Here is a 23,948-nt window from a genome sequence, read left to right as displayed (position 1 = left end):
TTGTCAAACTTGAAACAATAATTTTACAGTAACACATCATCTTTATCATATATACATATTATTCACAAATTAGCCTACTCACAACCTATAGTACAGTAAAAGAACTAGAGTTTCAGCTGTGGTAATAGAAAACAAGTAGAGCTCCCTTTGTGTTGATCACCATGCATCACATTTCTGCAACCTTGTTGAAAATGCTGATATTACACAACAGCAGTGAGCATCTGTCACGCCCATGATGTAGCTGCCTCATAGACGAGTTTAAATCGAACAATATCATGCCTGAATTTTAACGCAAAGTAGGTTTTTAAAAATGTGATTCTCCAAACATTCAAGACATATCAGAGCAGAACTGCATGTGTGTCCAGAGAACAGCCAACTCAGTTTACAGTACTGTAACACATACTACATACTAAAGATATGACTAGGTAAATATCCTCAAGAAGACTGACTGTGGGACAGAAAAATGAATTAAAGAGACAGAGAAACACATTTGCATAAACATAAATACATGTGAGGAAAATTGAGTGGCAGGATTTCCTGTTTTTAACAAAATCAGGAAATAACAAAGAAGATCAAACACAGAGTCAGCAAAATGTTCTCTAGAAATTCTAAAAATTGCTGACTTTGGAAGAACGTGGGTTTGCTTCCCGTTGCACACGCAGTCTTGTCATAGTTCACCTCTTATTGTGCGCATTGGTATAAAGACGAACATTAAAGTCCCAGCTGGCATGGAGTTGTTACCGTGTAAAACACATTATCAGTACAGTATTTGTTTAATTTTGTCATAGTTGCTGTCATAAGTACATATTGCGATGCTTCCTCGCTGGTTTCTCACAGATGGTGAGTCCTCAGAGGTAAGCTCAGTTGAAGGCTGGAGCACTGCTGGGTGGAAGTGTAGGAGTGTCATCTCTGAATGCATCCGACTGAAGGTCTGCAGAAAAAATAGGGTGAGTTTGAAAATTAAATTTCAGTGTAGAATACTTTCACCGAACAAGTTATTTTTTCATACCGCTCTGGTGCCTTAAACATGATGAAACGTTTTTTCCTACTCTTTCTTTTTATAAATTTAATGAATGCGTATTTTCCAAAATAAAAACCAGCAACAAGCGCTTCTTAATTCAGTTCAATTCAATTTTATTTATACAGCGCCAAATCACAACAACAGTCGCCTCAAGGTAGACCCTACAACAGCACATACAGATAGAAACCCAACAATCATATGACCCCTTAAGAGCAAGCACTTTGGCGACAGTGGGAAGGAAAAACTCTTTTAACAGGAAGAAACCTCCAGCAGAACCAGGCTCGGGGAGGGGCGGCCATCGGCCGTGACCAGTTGGGATGAGGGGAGGAAGACAGGACAAAACACATGCTGTGGAAGCGAGTGGGAGATTAATAACAAGTAGTGATTCAATGCACATATTAACACATAGTGAGTGAGAAAGGACATATCCTGGTCAAAAAAGACTGAAAGATTCCTCACAGTGTCACAGGAAGTCAAGGTAATGCCATCCAGAGTAAGTATCTGGTTAAATACCATATTCCTAGGACTTTGTACAAGTACAATAACCTCAGTTTTATCTGAATTTAGAAGCAGAAAGTTAGAGGTCATCCAGGTTCTTATATATTTAAGGCATTCCTGCAGTTTAACTAATTGGTGTGTGTTATATGATTCAAACCACTGCAGTGCAGTATCTGTAATACCTTCAGGTACTGCACTGCAGTGGGTACTGCGCATACCTTATCATTAGCTTAGATGTCTCCTGAGTAGCCGAAAAGTAAGGCAAAACATATTAAAACATTTCAAATTATATTCCAAATAAACAAGCATTGACTTATTAATCCTTTACATTAACTATATAATACATACTACTGCATTTCATTAACAGCTTCGACATTGGCAAAGACTCACACACCTTGTAGTCTGTATTCTGTATTTAAAAACCTTCTCTCCTTTGTCTTTTTCAGTCATTCAGAAGCTTTCCCCAGTCCTTAATCTTGTGTCCAAAGTTTAAACCGTTTAAACAGTTGATTGTTTTATGTTTTATGGGACAATTCTCCATAACTTTACCTCCGTCTGTAACTCTGCATCAATTAGATGTAGCAGAAACCTCTACTCTTCTCCATGTTTCCTAATAGTAATGTCCCACAGGCTGTGAAGTAAACCACAGCAGCAAGTCACCACAATAATGTTGACGATTTTGTTTGCCAGGCAAATCCACCTTGTTTGGATTTTTGTGTATGCACTCCCTGACAGAAATAGTTTAATACTAATACCATTTTGTACCTACATGTTAGGTTACATCTTTGAGTATGTTAGTGGCAGAGGGGTGGTGGTTTTTCCGTCTGAATCATCAGGCTTTACTTCCTGATTTGGAGAGCTCTAATGCTGAGCTCTCAAAAATGCAACAGGAAAAGGATGAGATGGATGACTTTGTGGGTTGCCAATCCAACTGAAAGTTAGAAATGATACTAGTACCTTTGGTTGTAGCTCCAGCTAGTACATCCACTTTTACACTTTACACAGGATGGTCTTGTTTGAATAATGACTGTGTGTCTGGTATTTCGTTGTGAAGCACTTTGTGATGTTTATCTCAAAAACTGCTATAAAAAGGAAATTATACTGTCATACAAAATACAGACATTGACTTGAGAAATGAGAAACCTTTTGTTTACCAATGTATCTAAAACTTATCAAAACTTTCTGTCACCTGACTGCCTAATAAACTGATCCCGTAAGCTTAATTTCTATATAGGAATTAATAAAAACTAAAGTGATTAAAAATAAGCGGTACCACAGTGAGTATAGGGGCAGCAAACAAAATTTCATGTTTATGGTTTCACATGCATATGTTTTCTTTTTTTCCCAATTTGTAATAAAACAGCATTTGAATATATGCGACTACCTTATGTGCAACTCACCAATGAGTGTCAAGCCTTGCTGCTGATTCAGTATAACCGATGTCTCCTCTTCCTCCTCCTCTTCTCCCCAATCTGCAATGTTGGCCGGGGGGATGCACTGCTCCAAGAACAGGTCCTCCTCATCTTCCTCCATGTCCATGTTCTCTGGAGGCCAACGCAGCTCTCCACTCTCCACCTCGCTCACCTCAGTTGGTTCCACAACAATAGAGGGTAGACGTTCCTTCTCGTGCTCGTGGCCCAGACAGTTCAGAGAGGTCTCGGGGTCCAGGACAACCTCAACAGGGTCAGGAAAGATCTGGGGGAAGAAGTTGATTGTGTCATGAGCAGTATATTGAATTAAAACTCTGTAGAAGCCTGTAAATAAACTTAATTAGGAATTCTACAAATTGTTTTATGTTTTTCCTTATCTATCCCAGAATCACACACACATGCACACACACACCTACGCAATATCGGGGCCTTGGATTTTGTGTACTTACTATTATTCGGGTTTTTAATCCTTGTTTGTGTCTGCATTTGAGTCTCTTCAGCTAAGCATTTCAAGACATTTTACAGTATCAACTGTAACACAGAACTCCAATCACAACTAGAAAAATTTGCATTTCCTGCGAAAATACTGTGTGGATGCCTTAACGCTGAAGAAAAGCGTTGCCCTGAGCAGGATTCAAACCTGGCCCTTCTGGTCTCAAGGCGGCTACCCATCTCACTGAGCCATACTCATTCTCACAAAGAAGAGGTGGAGAGACTGTGAATTGTGCTGAAATGAGCAGAAGCTGCTGAGAATTGTGCTGATAAGAGGTGAAAAGGCTAAACATTTTGCAGAAAAGAGGTGAATCAGCAGAATTTCTGCTGAAAATAGTTTTTTTCTGAAAACAGCTGAGATTTGTGCTAATAAGAGGTGAAAAGGCTGAAATTTTTGCAGAACAGGTGAATAAGCAGAATTTGTGCTGAAAAGTGGTGAAAAAACTGAAAATTCTACTGAAAAGGGCTGAAAAAGCTGAAATTGGTGTTGAAAAGAGTTAAAAAAGTTTAACTGTTAACTGAAAGAAATGTTGCCATAAGCGGGATTTGAACCGGGGCCTCCCAGTCTGAGAACGGATGCTCATCTCACTGAGCTAAAACACAGGTCAACCCGGCAAGGAAAACCAGTGAGGCCACTGATAATATGGCAGAAATGGGCAAAAAATATTGCAAAAAACATTCAATATCTCAAAAAGTATAGAAGTTATGAGCACCAAAAGCCGACATTAGCAGAAAGAGCAGAATTTTCTGCTAATTTTCTGCTAATTTTCTGCTAATGTTATAGTTGTGTGGATGCCTTTTCAGGCATCCACACAACTATAACTCAATCAGACTTAGCTGCTATGCTAAAAATATTTGACAGAGATCTGTCGCAGTATGATTCTAGGGTATTATGTTACCTGGATTGACAGTCTTTGGTCTTTACTCTGCATGTCTTCACATTCTGGATTCTGACCACTCATCTCCTCCATACCTCTGCAGGTGAAACAAATTTATATCAATCCTACAAGAGGAATTAAAAAAAAAAAAAAAAAAAAGCATGCACCACATTTAGCACGGACTAAAAAATTCTTTCTAATACTGCAAAAGCACATGAGTGTGTGCATGTTTACTTTAGAAGAGTCCAGAACCCCGATTGAAGTGCAATCTAAATGTCAGCTTAATGTAAAGTGCTCAAAGGAAATTCATGATGCTGCTGACACAGCTGTGCAGCCCCCACTGCTGCGTGCCAATCGAACTACAAATTGTGTCGTTTGGTTTTCCATGAAACAGCATCATTGCCGCTTGTGTCATTGCTGAATTACACTAGGATCACATTATCCAACATGCCCGGCTTTTCATTCGTCAGAGATTTCCTGCCCTACATCATGCTGGCTAAAGCTGGTCCGACCATGCACAAATATGTGCATCTCCTAATACATGCAAGCACTCTCTAGATTAGTGCAGACCTCAAATGGGGTTTGATACAAAAATGGATTATGTAGTTTGGCGATCATATTTTATTTTCTGACAGGAAGCCAAGCATCCTGTTTTGGCTTGCGTCCCTCACACCCCCCAATCTGCCTCAGTTATCAGTAAAGTTTTTGTTACATAAAAAAATATGTTTACATGACCGTCATCAGACGTCTAGCCGCCAGCAGCTTTGATGAAGCCATTTGTTTCAGTTACATGGATAAGTCTGTGTCCATAGCCAACTTTAGTCTGTTTACGTTGTCTAGAAAAGCAGACGAAAGGGATTAAGAAGGGCTGAGGATCCATCTGAATCCTCTTTTTATCCCTCTTCCTTGCTTCCTTGTCTCTATTTCTCAGTATGTCTCAGCGTGTGTCCTCTCTCCATAAGTACCAGTCACGGTTTGTTGCCTGGTGTAATGACACAGTCTGCTCAGTCTCGCTTTGTGTTTAATGAAATTTCCACTGAAAGACAGATCTAATCTACTTTTTGGAATTTGCAGTCACATGTCTCATCAAACTAAAGAGGCAAATCTAATTATTTTTACATAGAAGCCGAGAAGATGAACGGGACCTTTTAACCTCTTCCTGAGATATGCAGCACTCAGACCCCAGTTCTTCACTCTTGCATCAAGTCAAAGCACAAAAGAGAGCATAAACAAGCCAATGCAAATGTCTGCTCGGAAGCTTTCAAAGGCATTTCCAGCCAAAATTAAAATGCATGAGGATCAGTGCTTTGGATCAAGAGCATTAAGGATGGTCTGAGAATATGTAAAAAATATTTGAAATCCAAAAATAATTTGTTTTCTTTTATTTTCGTGTGTAGCCTGAGACTTCCATCAGCTTGTTTCCCTCTTCCTCCCTCTCTCTCTCTCTGTCTCTCTCTCTCTCTCTCTCTCATTGAATCATTTTTTAATAGCTGACTTCAGTCGATTTGTGATTTTCCTATTGACATGCTCAAAGTTACATATTGCGTGACTACATGCAACTGAAGAAACGCTAAGCCAGTTTGCACAACTTGCAAAATGAGGACATCGTGTTCTTCCCCAAATAGGATCAGCTTTGGGAGTACTCTATCTTTTTTTTTTTGACCCACTTGTGAATGTGCGCGGCCCTACAATTCAATTTCTGATATTGTGCTGTTGACAATTGTGCTGCACTAAGCTGTTTGTGTGCCACCTGGGGTTGGAAACTATTATGATTAATGAGCCTAACCCCCATGTAATCCCTCTCATGTACACTCGCTCTAAACACCTGCACGTTTTAGCACGGTCAACAATCGGGCTTTGTGTGCCTTGTGCGCTGCATTTGGCTGTTAATGCAAAAGTATGCTTTATCACTAGCAGACATTTAGGCTTCTTTTATGCGCACAGGCCAGATGATTAGTTTTAAAATATGCATCTAATATTACTCAAGTGTTAGTGTTAAACCAAGCCTGAAGTTTACACCTAAAGGTGAAGATTTGTGTCACCAGAAAGAGGAAGCTACAGGCGCTAAAGAGCCGCACCATCGCAAAACGTTTGATCATTAAAACGATAAAGTTTTATCTCATTTCCTGTTTCTCTCACATTTTCCTGTAGATGTTTCATTTTTCTAACTTCACACATTTACTTTTTTTTTCAGGTCAGAGGCCACATAACTGGTTCACAATCTGGCCACAGCAGTTACACTATAAGGTGCTGCGGTTGTGCAATAAATGAAAACGTACTGATGAAAACATGAGGAAAGATTGCAGCAAACTTTAAAACGTTCCTATTTTATTGTTGCTATTTTTTATACTTCCCCAGCATCACTACACTTAGATGTTTCTGTAGTTGAAAATGTGAGATGGGAGGTATGAAATGGCTCATGGCCTCTGTTTGCTCTTGACCTTTCAAGACCACAAAAACATTCAAAACACGCAAAAAGTAAGAAAAAAAAAAGGAGAAAAGCGTTTTCACTTTTTACAAACATACAATAAATAAGACTGGATCCTGTGAAATCTCCAACATGTACAATATATGCCAGTTAAACCTTTTATAGGTCAGGCCAATATCTAGTTTTGTCATTTCTAATTAATTTTTTATTTTTATCTAATTTTGACTTTTTGTTTTTGTGGATCAGTTTTGTTGTATTTTGTTTCCAGAGGGGATTTTCTTCTTTCAGTTTAGTTTATATTCTTTGAACTTGTTTATTTTAAGTGTATTATTTGTTAGTTTCATTGTCGGTTTTAGCTTTTCTAATTATTATTGTATGGTGGGAATATCTCAGAGGCAACATTTAGGAAAAACAATAAAAACAGAACTTGAAACATTTTTATTTTATTTTTGTTCACAAAATAGTTTCAGTTTTGTTTCAGTCTAATTCATATTTTTAAAGATGTCGAATACTTTGTCACAATTTTTGTCTATGTTAATCTGGGTTTATTGTTTAACCTCCAGAAACACTATTGTGTAAAGCTAGTTATTAATGGTCAGTGGACCATGTGTTACGACTGATTCACTGTTTCCATATTTGTGACTTGGAGGAAGTTTTTAAAGTTCACAGGGTTCATGGATCCATCTGCTATCACAGCTGCCCACAAGGACCAAAAAGCTTCAGAAAAAGTTGCTGAGGTGACCTAAGGGTGGAATGAGTTTGTCATCAAGAGTTATATGTTTCCACAGCGTGGGTCTTATTTCTGATAATGGCACAATCTGCTGCTTGACTGTACATGACTGTATCTTCCTGACACTTCTGCTGAGTTACTTTCAGAAGATGCACAGTGACGATAAGATCTTAAAGTGGAACCTGAGGGGGACTTGCAGCAGTTTTCAATTTAATTGTTATCCAAGAATTAAAGTGCACACAGTCACACGACCACAAGGTTCATCACCTCTTACCCATCAGTTGCTGTCAGGCATATGTCCTCTCCATCTTGGCACAGTGTCACAGTGGTGAAGCTCGGCTCATCCACTGGTGATACGAGAGGGGTTGCAGGGGGAGGTGAACAACTCCCACAGCAGTCCCCCCCTGCAGGACCCTCAATGAGGTTTTCAGCCTCCAGGGCGAAACCTGGATGGGGAGGGCTCCAAACTCTCAGGGATCTCAGGTGTTTAGCAGATGGTGAAGGAGGTGGCTCGACTATTCAGGCAGGAGAGCACCCGTGTCTCACTTCAGTGCTGAGTTCGCTTGTCCAAAGCGTACACGCTCTCCGCCGTCTCCCGTATCCGACTTCCTTCCTCGTGTCTCTGTCATTATCCCTCCCTGTCCCACCCCGCTCCCAGGCTTTGGAGAGGAGCAGGATTAACGTCTCTTTTGATTACGGAGGCTGCATGGGTGACGTCAGGCAGGCTTGACAGTCCCCTCTGATGAGTTGGCACACTGGGTCGCTGGTGCATCTGGACAGAAACATACAAAGGGCACACAGATGGCCTGTGGTCGTGCTGTTGGCGGATGTTTAAATCAACTTGCCATGGCCACAACTGCACATGAGACGGACATGCATTTGCATGTTTTATTACGAAATCCTTTCTATCCCTCCCATTCTGTCTGTTTCCCCATCATGACTCTGTGTGTGTCGTTGCTCCATCAGTGGATTTAGATTTGGACGATTCATGGAATTAGCCCAGGGATCAAGGGCTCGGGGGTGGAAAGGGGATACAGTGTATATATATATATAACAGGCAGCAAGTATTGCAAAACAGGCAGCACACTAGTAACATTAGTGTTTAATCCCCTTTGCAGCCTAAGTCAATAGGATAGATATGGGACGAGGAAGGAAAGGAGCCTGCGCAACATGAAAGGCATCCCTCTTCTCTAGAACCTGGATGAATTTTTAGTTTAAGAAATCAGGGAACTCCACCCGTGATGTAACAGCTGAGACTCCTCCGTAAGCAGGACAGTGCTTACCCTATTAACTCGAGTGTCAGTTATACCATCTCCGATTCATTTGTTTTAAAAATGGACACACCATGCTTTTCTTTATTTTATATCATATATCTGTTACAGTGGTGGGTGCTCATATTGAACATGGCCAAGCTGGTTACAGCTAATGAAGTCAGCACTTGGCAAACATACACGAGCCAAAACTTAAGCTTAAGACTGCTCTAAACACTCACTTTTCTTTCTTTTTCTTTGGCTCTGTATGTCAAAGTGAAGGGACATCTTTAATATAATGGTCTCAAACTCATAGCATAGGAGCGTTTGCTTGCTTGCTTGCTTTGCTTAAATGTAAATCAGTTCTCTTTCCAAGCCTTAAAAAAAAAGATACAGTACTTTATAATTTCCAAGTCTGCTGTCAATTTGAATTAGGGTCTCATTGCTATGCTTGCAACAAAATGCACACAGATATTAAAATAATTTGATTAGGTTGTGCAAAATAAAATGTCTAAACGTTTTATGTGTTTTATATTTGCACAACTATATTTTTTTAAATGGAACATTTATTGAATCTTCTGACAATTTAAAAGTCCTATTTGCTACGTCCGGCATTTTTTAAGCAATTTATAGCTTAAAATGTATTATGCAATTTATCTGTGCTTACAGGGGGAAAAGGTTACACTGATTATGTAAAAGTCTAAAAAACACATTTAAAAACTTTTTAAAAAACTGTATGTATCAAATATGTTACACGAGGCAATAATGGGTTAATAACATTGTAATAATAGCTCTGTTTTCTTCAAGTGTCCAACAAGACATGGCAGTGCTAATTGGCTGCGCACAATATCAGGGCCATCTGTGTGCCTGACGATAATGACTGACTTAACCAAGGTTAATTCGGATTAGTGACATTAGTGTCAAAATGTCAATTAGATTTTGACTGGGTTTGTCTTTATATTACACGGAGCTAGTACCACACAGATGAGGACCAAAATAACATGAAGACCAGTCATTTAAGCCAATGCAACATGAATCTTGAAGGTTTGAATAGGATTGGTTATGAACAATATGGAGTTTGGGTTTTCTGTGTTTTTATGATGACTGGTCTGTGTGAAAGCTGTTCTTACCACAGGCTGTTTAAAGAGATAGATGTAGTGACTATGAGTTTACGCACTCAATTTGTGGGTTGCTATTTAAAAACTTCGAGTCTAGCATCATTGTCGTCAACTTTTTGTCATTGCTTTGCTTTGTTTCTTAGACACTAGTTACCAAATTTGGAGGAGAGGGTGGAATTGCTTGGTGACAACACACACTTGCACAAAACAAAACAAAAACCTTAGAGCAATTCTTTTTTTTCTTTTTTTAGTTCAGTTCAACTTTCTTTATATACTGCAGCACCAAATCACAACAACATTCACCCCGAGGTGCTTTATATTGTAAGGTAAATACACTACGGTAATGCAACAATAACCAGAAGAAGTGAAAATGTGTGATGTTTTTAAAATAAGTCTACTGGGTTCACTCATCTAACCTAGACACATGCAAAATTAAGTAAGCAATTTAAACCCTTCGCTTGTACATGCATTGCTTCACTTCTGTGCATCTTTTGACTAATACAACAGGTCTGCAAATGTGTATCAGTGCCTATTCTGTCCTCCAGCCATTTGTAGGCGCTATTTGGAAAAAAAGGCAGAGCCAAAATCGTTTACGCATGCGCATATGGTCTGTTTTTAAACTTGAGGAGTGAGGCGGTAGACATTAACAACATTTGAAATTAATTGAGTTCATTACTTTTGTCCACAATAAATCGTTTCTCTGATGGATTTAGACGGTGGGACGTACGAGCCGGGATTTGTTGGCATACGGTTTTGTCAAGAATGGTGAGCGTTTGTCTGTTTTAGAGGACGTATACGTTGACGTAGCCGGCTAGCTAAGATAAGCTAGACGCACATTAACATAATATTGTATGAACTGAAGGAATACGTACGCATAATTGAAATGAAAACCCATTAACCACTTGGCTTTGTCTTCCAGTAACAACATGTTGTATCCTAAAGAAGACAAGGAGAACCGCATCCTGCTGTATGCCGTAAGTTTGTGCTCCTCACGTGTGTGTTAACCAATAAGTATTAGTGCTACTTTCTTTTAAGTTAGCTAATCCACGATACAGCAACACTCTTCTAACAGTCCGGATTATAAAACGAATGGTTAAAATTACAGCTTTAGTTTTAATTTTTCTTAGTTTGCTTATTTTACACCCCTTATGTTACAATCGGTGAATACAATCAGAGTTTATAGCACATTAAAAACTAGTTGACCAAAGTGCTGTAGACGCTATACAATGAATATGTGTATGTGTGTGTGTGTGTGTGTGTATATATATAAGAACTGAATAGCTGAATCCTTTGATTTTGGGACAAGGTTAACAAGCATCACTCACTTAGAGATGAAAGGGAAAGGAACCTTTCTGTCATGGTCAATAGTAGTGAGTGGAAAGATGTATGAAAATATGCTTTATCAGTTTGTTTGTAATCATCCCAAACCAATGCAATTACAGATTTTACACAGAATAATCTCAACCATGGACATAGTTTCAACCCCAGTCTTTTGCTTGAAATGCAAGGCAGAAATTAGTACCCTAACTCATTGTGTTTGGTGTTGTCATAAGCTGCAGACGTACTGGTCTAGTGTATGATTAGAAGTGAAAAATACATCGAGGCTGAAAACAGAACATCTTATGTTCATATCACGTTCAAAAGTCCAATGCTTTGTAAAACTTTGGAACCCTGTTTGATCTACTTGAAAACTGATGTCTACGATCTTGGTGTTGGGATTTTTTTTCTAAAGGTTGTGATAATGCTGGGCTGATTATTGCATATTATTGTTGCAGTTGCTGGTGTTTTATGTGAGACTAAACGAAATTAAATAATTTGATATATTACAAAATATAAGAAATAGCTCTAATATATACAAATAGCTTAATTATAAAAATCCAGAATATTACAGAATACAGAATTACCGAATTTTTAAATGCTGCAAAACAGCTGTAAAACTTTATTATTTTCACTGTAGAGGATGTAACTATTGCACGGTGTACTGTACATTAGTTGGAGGAGTTGTACAGGCAGGAGTGATTTCCTCTAGGACTGGGTATCATCACTGATTTCTAGAATCGATTCGATTCCGATTCACAAGGTCCCAATTCGATTCAATTTGATTCGATTCAATTTAAATCTGGGAAATTTTGCCTCAGACAGTCAGAAATATTATAATTCAGATCAGTACATTTACCTATTTTTGTATCTATAAAAAGGAAACTGACACTCGCAAGACTTTATCAAAGGTGTGAGCATCACAGCAGATGCCTTTGTGTCAAAGTAACTGAGGATAAAACACAGAAAAACATGAGGGTGATTTTCCTGGCCTGGGATTTTATAAAAATATTCTGCAGTAGATCAAAAACGAAAGAAAACCATTAATCAACTTATGAACATTACCTCTGAAGTTACAGCGGTTTTATTACAGACACAGCTAAACGTTTTGCATTTTGCATAATTTTAAAAAGTTTACATTTGTTCAGAAGCCTATTGAACAGCAGAAATTAGGTTTTCTTTTCGGAAGTAAGTAAAAGGGAAAAAAACAGCGGCCGACAGCGCTGTAAACAACGGTAGACTTGTGCGTAGCAAGCAAGCGAATAACGCAGAAAACAGATTTTTAGACGGGAAACTGTTCTTGAAGTACGGAGAGAAAGCGAGAGAGAGCTGTGCATGAAGTGTGGTGGAAGCAAAAACGGCAAAAGTCAGAGGGAATTCATGACGATGTTTTTGTGAAGCGTAGTTTGGATCTTCCTTTGCTGCTGGTTCAGTCAATATTGTTTGGAGAGAGATAAAACTAACAGCTTTAGAATCAGCGCAAAAAGGGCGTAAACACAAAGCGCGGACCCGCCGAAACATCAGAATCAGCGAGCTGTCGGCTTTCAGCTCGTGTCCGTGCCGTCGGGTGAGAAAGGCGACATCTCACTGATTCTGATCCGTCGGCGGGTCCGCGCTTTGTGTTTACATCTTTGTGCAGAATCCGTGTTCCTGCTCTCAGTTACTGTTTTAGCTGTTTGGTGGTTGTTGAAATTTAGTGAGGTTTAACCTGAGATTCTGGTGTTTCGGGCAAAATAAATTAATATTAAAAAAATCGGTTCAGGATTTTAATGAATCGATATCACGTTATCCAAGCTAGAATCGATTTTAATCGATAAATCGATTATCAAAACCCACCCCTAATTTCCTCTGTTGTTCAGTGGTGCATTTGGGTAATCTCAGTCTCTAACTAAACATTCTCCTGTTACTGGCCATGTCATGGAGTGGGTGCCAGGTATTGTTCAGCACTGGGAAACAGTAAATATAATTGGGTTGAAACAAAACAAAACAAAAAAACAACGTCATGTGGAGGGAGGTACGCCTTCACCTTACCAAGGAGCCCTCATTGAAAAAGGCTTGTCTTAACAGCAGATCTAAAAGCACAGTCAAATATCACACCAAGATTCCTTGCAACCAGGTGATAGTAAAAAGCTCAAAGACTGATGGAGCTCTCCTTTCCATCTTAATGATTGGGATGCCCCAAAAAAAAAAATTAATTAATTCTGGTTCGTTTTTGTTTTTTGACAAGTTTATCTCCATCTATGATTGAACATCACTTAGACAGTACTACCAGAGCCTGAATACAAGCTAATTATCTGCAAAGCAATGAAAGTCGATGCTGTACTTTTTAAAAATGGGTTCCAAAAAGAGAAATATATAATGAAATGGGACCTAATACAGAACCTTAAGGTACCCCAAGTGGTTACATAGATGATAAATACTAACCTAAGTGGACAGAGAAACTCCGGACTGACAAATAGTTATTTAAGACAGCGGTCACCAACCTTTTCTGCACCACGGACCGGTTTAATATCAGACAATATTTTCACAGATCGGCCTTTAAGGTGTTGCGGATAAATACAACAAATAAAATGACACAAAAGCTGGGTTATTTTGTAAATATAATAATTAAATGAGGATTTACTGTGTAATTGTGTAACTTCATTAGCAGCGTCCTCCTGAAATGGGCCAACAACATTGAGAGTGACGTCCTCCTCTCTGCCCCTTAATGCTCTCTGTTCGCTATGGTAACGTGTAAATATTGCTTTCAAAATAAGACACACAACTACAACACGGGAAAAGATCTGGGGAAACCAAGTTAACGATAAAAATCCTGAAAACTCTAAATTTCACACCCGAGCCTCAACTCTCGCGGCCCGATAATAAACGACTCCAAACGACCTCTGATTTAAGACATACATTTTATTGTAATGTATTGTATAAAACGTTGTAAAACCATATGTAATGGAAGAGTTTAAAGGAAGATTGTTGTGATACAAGAAGAGTACCACAATAAGTCTGTAATTATTGTACTGAATGTCCTGCTCTTTAACAAAAAAATATCTTGATCTCAAACAGTGCAGGAACTGTGACTACCAACAAGAGGCAGACAACAGCTGTATCTACGTCAATAAAATCACCCATGAGGTTGAGTAAGTAACCACAATACAACATAAATTAGCAAATGTTTTATTTCCTCAATTTGAATAATTCGTCATTTTCCATTGCAGACTGAGTCACACATTAAAGTGGGCGATAACTTCCTATTCAATCACTGCAGCACTTCTGAATGCAACCAAAACTGTTATGACATCTAGGGTTAAATGCGCTGTGTAGACCCATTCAGCCACACAGATTTGATTGATTTCTCCAAATATGCACAAAAGATTTTCTGTGTACAATTTCAGACAGTACAAAGCAGTGTTTTTATGTGTACTCACACATACTGAATGGTAGTGGTGCAACGGATCACGGTTGATCCGAAATCCGAACCAATCCCACTCCACGGTTCGGTACGCACGTGATCCGAAGATTCGAAAAAGAAAAAAAAAGTATGTGTATGGTGCGCATGGTCAGTCTGTCAAGCGGTAGTTATGGCCAGCGCTAGCGGTCCAAGTAGCGGAGCAGAGGAGTTTGTGGCATTTAAGCAGCCCTTTGCTGCCCAGTCCGACCGGGCTAAAGCTATTACTAACGCTAATGGGGTTTTTAGCTGCAGACGGGAGGCCGTCGTCTGTTGTGCAAAACAAGGGGTTTAAACTGTGATGAACGTGCTTGAGCCACGCTATGATATCTCGTTGCGCGTCCACTTCAGTGACAAGATCGTTCCAAGCATGTATGAGCAGGAGAAGTTTAAAGTTATGGCTGAACTGTCCCAGGCATCTTCTGTTGCTCAAACTACAAATGGGTGGAGCTCCAGGGCAACGGAAAGTCACGTGACCGTGACCGCTCGTTATCACAGCGGAGTGGTAGATACAAAGCCCTGTACTGCCCTATAGATTACATTAGATTAGATGAAACTTTATTTATCCCTCGGATGGGTTCCTCCGGGAAATTCAGTTTCCAGTAGCACAGCACCAACAGAAGTTGCAGAATGTGAGCAGAAATATACCATATATACACATTTATAAATACAGAGAATACAAAAGGGATAAATAGGAATTAGAATACAAGGGAACGGCACATTTTAAGTATTGTGAGTCTATTACACTGTTGGATATTAACAAAAACTATTGCACGGTGAAAAGGCACTACAGCTACTTGTTCCCCCCTCCTCTGTCCCCATTTCCCCTCCAGCGAGGAGTTAAACAGTTTGTTGGCGTGTGGGACAAAGGACTTTTTAAGTCTGCTGGTCCTTGACTTTGGGAGAAGCAACCTGTTACTGAACAGACTCCTCTGGTTGTTTATGGCTGTGTGCAGAGGATGCAGAGGCTGCCCAGCATGGTCCATAATGTCCATATTGCACCTTAATTTGTTTTTATATAAGTGCGTGGAATGAGTCTTCAGTTGAATGTTTTTTAATAGGGAAAATATACTTAAATAAGTAAACGGCGAGTAGAATTTTTGTCTTTTTTTTCTATTTTTGCTGATCCGAAAATTGATCCGATCCGTGACTTTAAAACCGTGATCCGATCCGAACCGTGAGATTTTTGATCCGTTGCGCCACTACTGAATGGCTAATCTTTAGGAAAAAACATTAGCATTTTTTGCATGTGGGCTTCCTTTTGTAGTGCGCACAGTACTAGAATTTTAGATTGCATTCATAGGTCATGTCAGTCGATGAGCTCTAAACCTCATGCTTTCATTTTTTTCCCAGTGAACTCACACAAATCATCGCTGATGTATCTCAGGACCCAACACTGCCAAGAACAGAAGACCACCCCTGCCCTAAGTAAGTTTTACCATACCTACTGACCTCCCTCAGCGCCCATGCTTCACCTCCTGTTGATGTTTTTAAGGGTATTTTGGGTCATTATCCTCTTCCGTTGTGAAGTGCTGTCCAATCAGTTTTTCAGGATTCAGCTGAATCCGAGCAGAGACTATAGCCTTGTTTGCTTAATCAATAAATTGCAGTGATCCAGTTCCACTAGCAGCTTTACATGCCCATGCCATAACACTGCCTCCACCATGTTTGACAAATAATGTGATATACTTCAGGTCATGAGCTACTACTTTTCTCTTCCCGTCATTCTGGTACAAATTCATTTTGGTTTCATGTGTCCAGATATTTTTTTCCCTGATGTGAGTGGGCTCTTTTAGAGCATGTGGCAAAATCGAATCTGGCTTTTTGCTTTTTGAGTGTAATCAGACGTTTAGACCATTTTGTGGAACCTCTGTATTTACATTCATGATAATAATCTCATGATCTTCCACTTTAGTTCTGACTGTATAATTGACCACCTGGCTGCAAAAATGCTTATCCAATTTTGGAGTAATTATGTTTTGTTGTTGTTTGTGTTTTTTTTTAAAGGTCTGTAATTCCTAAGTGCTTCTACTGCAAAATATTTATTAAAAGGCATCATGATTTGTAAAACGGCATTGTTACCCATACACTTTTTAAGTAGCAAGTGAAATGTGTAATTCTAAAAATAAGTGCAGAGTCAATAATTACTGACACAGCATACTTCCTTATTTAAGCAGCAGAGCGTTGTTTAATCTGCATGTCTTGAAACTGATTGGTGCACATAGTCATCAATCAGTGAGACTAACTGAGCGTATGGTCATGCAAAACGGATGGAGCGTAGATTACATCACTGGGGTCTCAGCGTAAAAGCATTATATTTAACCACATCCCTGCTCTCGTGTGTCTACATTTTATAATTACTTTGTCTCCTTGAGGCACACTAACAACATATCAAGTAATTATTTAGACGGTCACCGTAGACAGAGGAAATCTGGATAAAGGTTCAGCCTGCCCTGAAATAAACTGTTGGTGGTCATTGTAGGTTTCCACAAGCCATTTCAACTTTAATGGACTGTGGAATGAGATGTTGTGGCTCTGATGGTGGTAACACTTTTATAACGTTTTTCTTTCACCGTTTCTCTTCTCAGATGTGGTCACAAGGAGGCGGTGTTCTTCCAGTCTCACAGTATGAAGGCTGAGGTAATTGCAACCTATGCGCTTTCTCTATATCTGCACAAGCTGATATATATATATATATATATATATATATATATATATATATATAAATAAAATATAAAAAAATCTTTCCCCATGTCAAAAATACAAAGCTAATACATTCTTCTTAGCCCCTGCTTTTCAGAAGGCACCACATTATTAATCCAGAATATATATTTGAGAGAGGTATTTATTAAAATCGTTTGTTTTGACTGACACATTTTTGTGTGTTTCCCCACACAGGATGCTATGCGACTGTACTACGTGTGCACGGCGCCTCACTGTGGACACCGGTGGACAGAGTGAAGCCTTCTGATAATAAAGAGGTCTAGCACTTGCTTCTATGCTGTTGCTGTCAGCACTCGTACAGTATCAATCTGGGTCTGTGTCTACAGTGAATGCATTTGGCTTTATAAAATAGCAGCATTGCTGACCCCTCTGTTATTGTTGTATGGACACTCATATCTGTCACCATGTTGTGAATATAATGTCATCAGTTTTGCTGTTGTGCTTTTTAGCGCTTGTCATTTTCAAATGTGTATTGTTAGATTAAAACATGTTTTCAAATATCTCTTGAGTCTTAATAATTGTGAAACTCTTCATGCACTCCATCTCTGAGTGACACCCTGGCTACATTTTGAGAATCTTTTGTATAATAATAGTTATTTCGTTACATAATTAAGGTTATATCAAGACTAAGTAACACATAAATGTAAAACCAGGATACAACAGTTAATATAAAAGAGTTATTAGAGTTTGTTTGTTTGTTTTTAATGAATTACTCCTGATTTGGTCTGAGTCACTCAATCAGTATTTCTGGGTTTTTTGAGAATAGCAAGAATCAGTGATCAGATAATGCTCCTAAATATTTTTAACTATAGGCCGGGAAACCTCGCCAACTCGCACACAAGTTCACCTTCAAATCAAACCAACTGACTTCCAAGTAGAGAAGTCGGTATAGATATTCACTTCCTGTTTCCAGCCTAGACTGTTAATGATTAGTGGGGGTTAAAACCATGAAACACAAGACTGGTTGTGTGTTTTCCTTTGAGTCACAACAGCTGAAAATTTAGACCACAAATCACATGTAACCAGTGCACATCCCCAATATTCACAAAATGTCTTGAGACTGTAGCTGACTCATTCGCTTAATGCTGAACATATTCGCAGCAGAGATGAGCCAAATAAATGTACAGTTGGCAACTTTAATAAGAATTTGATAATGTAATCTACACGTCTTGTTATTTGGTTACAAACTCCATGTGGTTTTACCCATTATGTTATATATGTGTGTGTGTGTGTGTGTCAAGTGTGTTCATCTTTGGTAGCGATGAAAACCTATGATTTCTGTCCACAGTCTTGTTGTTGACAGAAATCCTAGGTTTCTGTTGTTGTTTTAAAGTAATTAAAGATAAATGCTGTACAATCATTCCACCCTGGAAAAAGAACAGTCCAAAGAAGTCATTCAAATCCCCAAAATTCCCCTGAAATTCATGGCAAGTTTTGGATTTAGAGGGTAATTTGCAATGAGTGGATACAAACTTCAGACCCGAGCTGTAGCTACAGGTCTGCTCTCAGTCCAACTGGGAAATGCATCTAATACATTACATTAACAAGTAAACGGGAGTAATTTTTGATGAGTCAAGTCAGTTTCTTAAAGCACCAGTGACACTTCATGGACTTTCTCAGTTTTCAGACTACTCCTAAATTTGAAGATCATGACACGGCTTGTCTTTTTTCCTCCGTGCTACTGATTTTGTAATGTTAGTTAGTAGTTATGCGTGTGAAAAATCAGAGGTTTTCTCTAGCTGTGCAACATTCAGGAAATACTGTGTTGTACTTCCTTCTTTTTTAAGCACGTATATTCCAGACATCTTGTTGGGCAACTGTAAATTATTGCTCGGCTGGTAAAACTAGTGGGAAAATAACTCGTGCTCATTAAGTACATAATAGGTGTACTTCCCAAAACCACACCCCTTGAAACAGGCTCTTTGATAAAGGAGCTGCACTACTTGCCACGAGTTAGTCTGCTTTGTGGGACGCCATGGACCGACAAGGTATGGAAACAGACAGCTTTGCACTAAGGATGGTTTCTGGTTTACTAATTAGATTTTCTTTTATGAATGCTGAGTATCAATTTGATTGATTTCAATCTGTTTCAGTGAGCATTGTTTCAAGGCAAGAGTGGGGAGCAGCCGCTGCCAAACAAACCAAGGCTCTGAAAGGACCTGCCCGAAGAGTTGTTATCCACCACACTGCCTACCCAAGCTGCAAAGGCCTGGCTGAGTGCAAAGCCAGCCTTGTCAGTATTCAGAGATACCACATGAAAGACAGAAAGTTTGATGATATTGGATACAAGTGAGTTCCTCTGTTAGTGCACAAGAACTGTGTGCAAATGTTTGGTTTTGTTATCAAAGCTTACCTGTACTTCTTCAATGTTTAGTTTTCTTGTTGCTGGAGATGGGACTGTGTTCGAGGGTCGTGGCTGGGGTGTGATGGGCGCACATGCCAAGGACCACAACAGTGACTCACTGGGAATTGCCTTCATGGGGAATTTCAACAGTAAGCACTCCTTATTTTGTGTGTATCATATACAAGAGCATGTTGTTCAGGGTGTAGACATAAAATGATGAGGCTGGGCCTGTGTGTGCAATACAAACGTTAATCTTTATTTAGTAACCGCACCTTGTATCATAGGAAAAGATCATAAAAGCAGGGTAATTTTAATACAACAAGCACACACACACACATTGGATATTGCACATTATTCTCCATATAATGATAAAGCTACTTCTTGTTTTCATTGCAGATGAGACGCCGAGTGAAAAAGCAGTCGTTGCGGTGAAACAGCTGCTGCAGTCTGGAGTTTCCGCAGGATTTCTACAGCCTGGGTTTGGCCTGTATGGACACAGAGATCTGGGAAACACAGAGTGTCCAGGAGAAAAGCTTTACGCCGCACTGCCACGACTGAGGAGCACGTCGTGAACCTCGCAGACGATTTGTCAGTGTTTTGAGGAGAAATTGCACCCCTTCCTTAAATTGCACACAGACCCCATGACCAGCTTCTGTGAAGTAAGCAAGGTGTTAGGAGGAAGAAGCTTTCTAGATCCGACACTAATGCTCAGGTTTCTTTTTTCCTCGTCACATTATATGCAAATTATTTGCACATTATTATATTTTTTATTATCTGTTAGCAGGAAGAGTCTGTTTTCACAGCCTGTCAGAGCTTTCTTTTACAGCAGAGGGAGCCGTTGCATGGGATGAGAATAACGCAGGCTTTATCTGTTTAGAAGTGCAACTGGAAACTCAATGATTAATTGGTTAAGAATTGACAAAAAGTCTTATAATTTAAAAGCTATGATTCTTATAATTGCTGTGTGATGTCAACATATAGAAAGCACCGTAAAGATTTCAAATTGTGTCACATTTGTTGCATCTTCGAGATCAGCAGACTAAGCTGAAGATCAAAGTAAAAGAAAATTCTATATAGAGCTATTTAAAACTTAGTGCTGACAACATATAGGCATATAGGGAATAATATATGGGGATTCTAAGTTATTGTGGACCTCTGACCTCTTCTACAAGGTCAAATTTTTATAAAATGTCTTGTATCTTTAAAGTTGTACTTAAAATTCTGCTGCCTTTGTTTGTATCGGCAACAATCAGGAAATAACTCAGGTGTATGGGGATTCGAAATATCACATTATAGTTTGGCTTTTAAATTTCACATCCGCCTTTCTTTTATGCTGACCTCAGAAATGTGTTTTATATTTAAAGAGAGAATTGAGACAAAGACAATGAGCTTCCTAGTTAGTTAGAAATATATTGTAGTATCCTATTATATAATAAGTTATTCATGTCCCATTATTTACAAATCAGTACCTATTATTCATTATCTACTTCTCTAAAATGTAATGTAAATGTACAAAGTAAACATCTGTCAAATTTCTCTTAACTAATTTTTTCTTAAAGGACGTTTAAAAAGAACAAAGAAAATAAAAAGAATACAATAAAAACACAATATTGTTCCTTTAAAAGTTAAAAACACACAAACTGAGCTGTCTTGGCAGAGGTTTGCAGTCTCAGAGTGCTTCTTTTTATTACTCGATTCATTGTTTGTTTGATTTTTTTTTTACGTATGCGAGGAATTTTCTCTTTTTCTCTATCACAAACACCACACAGGGTGAAGGGGTTTTTTTTGTATGTAGTTAGAATAGTTAATGATAATGATATTATCACAATATCTGTAAGAAATTCCAAGAAGCTACTTGTCTAAGCTATCTTTTAGTTTGTTTATTGAGTGTTTTGTTTCGTTTTTGGCAAACAGATTAAAGTTAAAATAACAGTTGCAGAAGCCCATGAGACTGTAGCCATAACTGTGCAAAAAGAACAACTACACCTCAAGGTAATGTAAACTAAAGGTGAACAAGACCAAACATCTGCCACTCAGGTGAAATAATCACTTGCAAGAGGCAGAAAAAAGAACGTTTGTGTGCGAGACCACGGGCTCACAAAAATAGAATATGTGTATTATTAAAATAATAATAGAGTTTTTTATCACAGTTAGCTATGCTGGCATATCGCAGCAACACTTGTTAAACCGCAGAATAATTATTAAGTATATTATTGAACAACAAACAATCTTTACAAGTCCTGTTTTCTCATGCAAATGTCCTTCAAATATCTCTGCAAAAAACACTGTAAACAACACAAGATATGGAATCAAGGGCATTGTAAGTGCTGAAACAACAATGCATGCTTTCTGCAGTGCCAGAAACATTCCCAACAAGTGCTCACTTGTGCAGCACACAGATTATGGAGGAGGGCCCTATCAAACAGGCTAAATGGCAAAGGTATTAGACTGTATGACTAATCCTTGTCTTCATGACTAATATATAGTAGACTTTATTGTTGTCAATGATCAGTGTAACTGAACAAGATGCTAGGGCACAGCTACAGTGAAAGTTCAATGTGTTCAGACAGGGAAGGGAAGTGCTGTGTAAGTTCTAATAGATTCATCAAATTAAATGGATTTCTTTCTTCTGTGAGAAGATGTTACAGGAAAAATGATTCTATGTTTCTTTACCTTCTTTTAAATGTACAAAGATGCCTTTTGTCTGCCCTCTGCCTATGGTTAGATTAGTTTAGAATTATCTTTTTAGACTTTCCCAGCAAACACATCTTGTTTCTGGGACATATTGTTTTAGATTGTTTTATCTTCCCTAGCTCTCTGCTGACGAGACTAGCACCATATATGGAGTTGTTTTATTTTATCTGTTTATTATTTGTTATCCTGTTCTCACTGTCTCTGTGCTCTGTGCCTATAAAAATTACCAAGCCACTGTGCATGGGGTGAGTTGTTCTTAGCAGCTCACCCGTGTACACGTTTGATAAAGAAAGTAACTTTGTCTCATTGTGTCTTTATTTCTCCTGGGTCTTTTACAGAGTTTTCCCCCAACATTTCTTGGTCCTTCGGAGCCGGAGCGCCTCCATCGTGTCCCATCTCCGTGACCAGTCCACGTTGTTCGTCTGTCGACAGCCCACACACTAGGTGTGTGGTCAAAGACCAAGGGCGTTAAATTCGAGTCTTGGCCAACGTTCTAGAAAGCGACCCACGGTGGTGGGGCCCGATCGAGGTGGACCAGACCCGGCGACACTGACCAGGTAGATACAGACACACTGACACAATCTTGCGTAAAAACGTATTTTAAATTCAGGGAATTTAAAATAGCGAAAGTAGCTCGTCGCGACTGGAAGCTCCCCACCTCTGTGGGTTTAAAGTAGCTCGTCGGCTGGTAGCTTGGAGCTCGTCGACTGGAAGCTCCCCACTTCTGTGGGTTAGGTTTGGAGCTCTGGGTAGCTCCCCCAGCTGGGTCTAGGGAATAAGTAGCTCGTCTACAGAAAGACTGGCAGCTCCCCTTATGATAAGGGTTCCGATCGCGCGAATAAGTGTGAATGTGAATGTATGTGTGTGTATTGTTTTAATTAACGGAGCAAGCTGAATTTTCACGGTCCAATAACAGACTGAGCTGCTCCTCCTGTGTTTTTTCTTTTACTGCTGTTCACTGACGTGCTGGTGAGTTGAGAGAACGGTCGAGTTCCGTCTCGTAAAGTTCACACCGCTTTTGGAAATAGTCCGAAAGTAGAAGGGCGTGTGAGCAACCACTCTCGTCTCTAATACCAGCGAAGGTGATAGCAGCTGTATTGTGTATATATTACTTAAACAAAAATAAGTAAATACATAAATAAGATGGGTAATCAAGCAAGTGAAATTAAAACTCATTCCTGCTGACGAGCAGTGGTGAGAAAAGAAAAGTCCAGACGCCGGACAAAAACAGAGAGAGATTTAAGAAAACAAAATATAAACAGTCAGAAGAACAGAATCCAACTGCCAGTTTAGTAAAACCAGAAGACGAGACACTGTGCAGTGTCCACAATCCTTTTAGTAAACCATCACTCATTCCTGCAGCCGCATGTGCAGCAACACCCATATCAGGAAGAACATAATAATCCCTTATTAAGTGAAAACTAGAGATCAAAGTAGTTTGAGTTAGTTTAAAAGGGTTGAAAACAGACCCCACTGAGTAGATATAAATATAAAAAGTACGAAATAAAGATAAACAAAGGGAAAATTACAGTAGAAATTATCTTTAGAGTATTTGAAATTAATAATAGCAAGGATAACAACCTGT

General features: G+C 39.0%; 3 protein-coding genes across 3 annotated transcripts; 2 read left to right on the top strand and 1 right to left on the bottom strand.

Moving 5' to 3' along the window:
- Nucleotides 1-206: 206 nt before the first annotated feature.
- On the bottom strand, nucleotides 207-8,275 carry lbhl (LBH regulator of WNT signaling pathway, like). Its single transcript, XM_085380934.1, has 4 exons — nucleotides 7,752-8,275; nucleotides 4,341-4,416; nucleotides 2,920-3,214; nucleotides 207-931 (listed from the first exon to the last, which is right to left on the bottom strand). Exons 2-4 carry the CDS (start codon nucleotides 4,410-4,412, stop codon nucleotides 861-863), a joined length of 438 nt encoding a protein of 145 aa, XP_085237060.1. The 5' UTR covers nucleotides 4,413-4,416; nucleotides 7,752-8,275; the 3' UTR covers nucleotides 207-860.
- A 2,165-nt stretch (nucleotides 8,276-10,440) lies between these two features.
- On the top strand, nucleotides 10,441-17,825 carry polr2i (RNA polymerase II subunit I). Its single transcript, XM_085380050.1, has 6 exons — nucleotides 10,441-10,610; nucleotides 10,765-10,819; nucleotides 14,220-14,293; nucleotides 15,955-16,029; nucleotides 17,190-17,241; nucleotides 17,500-17,825. Exons 1-6 carry the CDS (start codon nucleotides 10,549-10,551, stop codon nucleotides 17,560-17,562), a joined length of 381 nt encoding a protein of 126 aa, XP_085236176.1. The 5' UTR covers nucleotides 10,441-10,548; the 3' UTR covers nucleotides 17,563-17,825.
- Nucleotides 17,826-17,955: 130 nt separating this feature from the next.
- On the top strand, nucleotides 17,956-23,667 carry pglyrp5 (peptidoglycan recognition protein 5). The gene is given in 4 exon segments (XM_085380049.1): nucleotides 17,956-19,614; nucleotides 19,700-19,818; nucleotides 20,066-20,328; nucleotides 22,702-23,667. Coding segments are annotated over 3 exon segments (609 nt in total). The 5' UTR covers nucleotides 17,956-19,300; the 3' UTR covers nucleotides 20,242-20,328; nucleotides 22,702-23,667.
- The last annotated feature ends 281 nt before the right edge of the window (nucleotides 23,668-23,948 follow it).

The sequence above is a fragment of the Rhamphochromis longiceps genome, linkage group LG14 (genome assembly GCF_057381845.1).
Source record: "Rhamphochromis longiceps isolate RC_006_pf linkage group LG14, R_longiceps_female_GT1.1, whole genome shotgun sequence".
Lineage (NCBI taxonomy): Eukaryota > Metazoa > Chordata > Actinopteri > Cichliformes > Cichlidae > Rhamphochromis > Rhamphochromis longiceps.
This window is presented reverse-complemented; position numbering and strand designations above follow the sequence as displayed.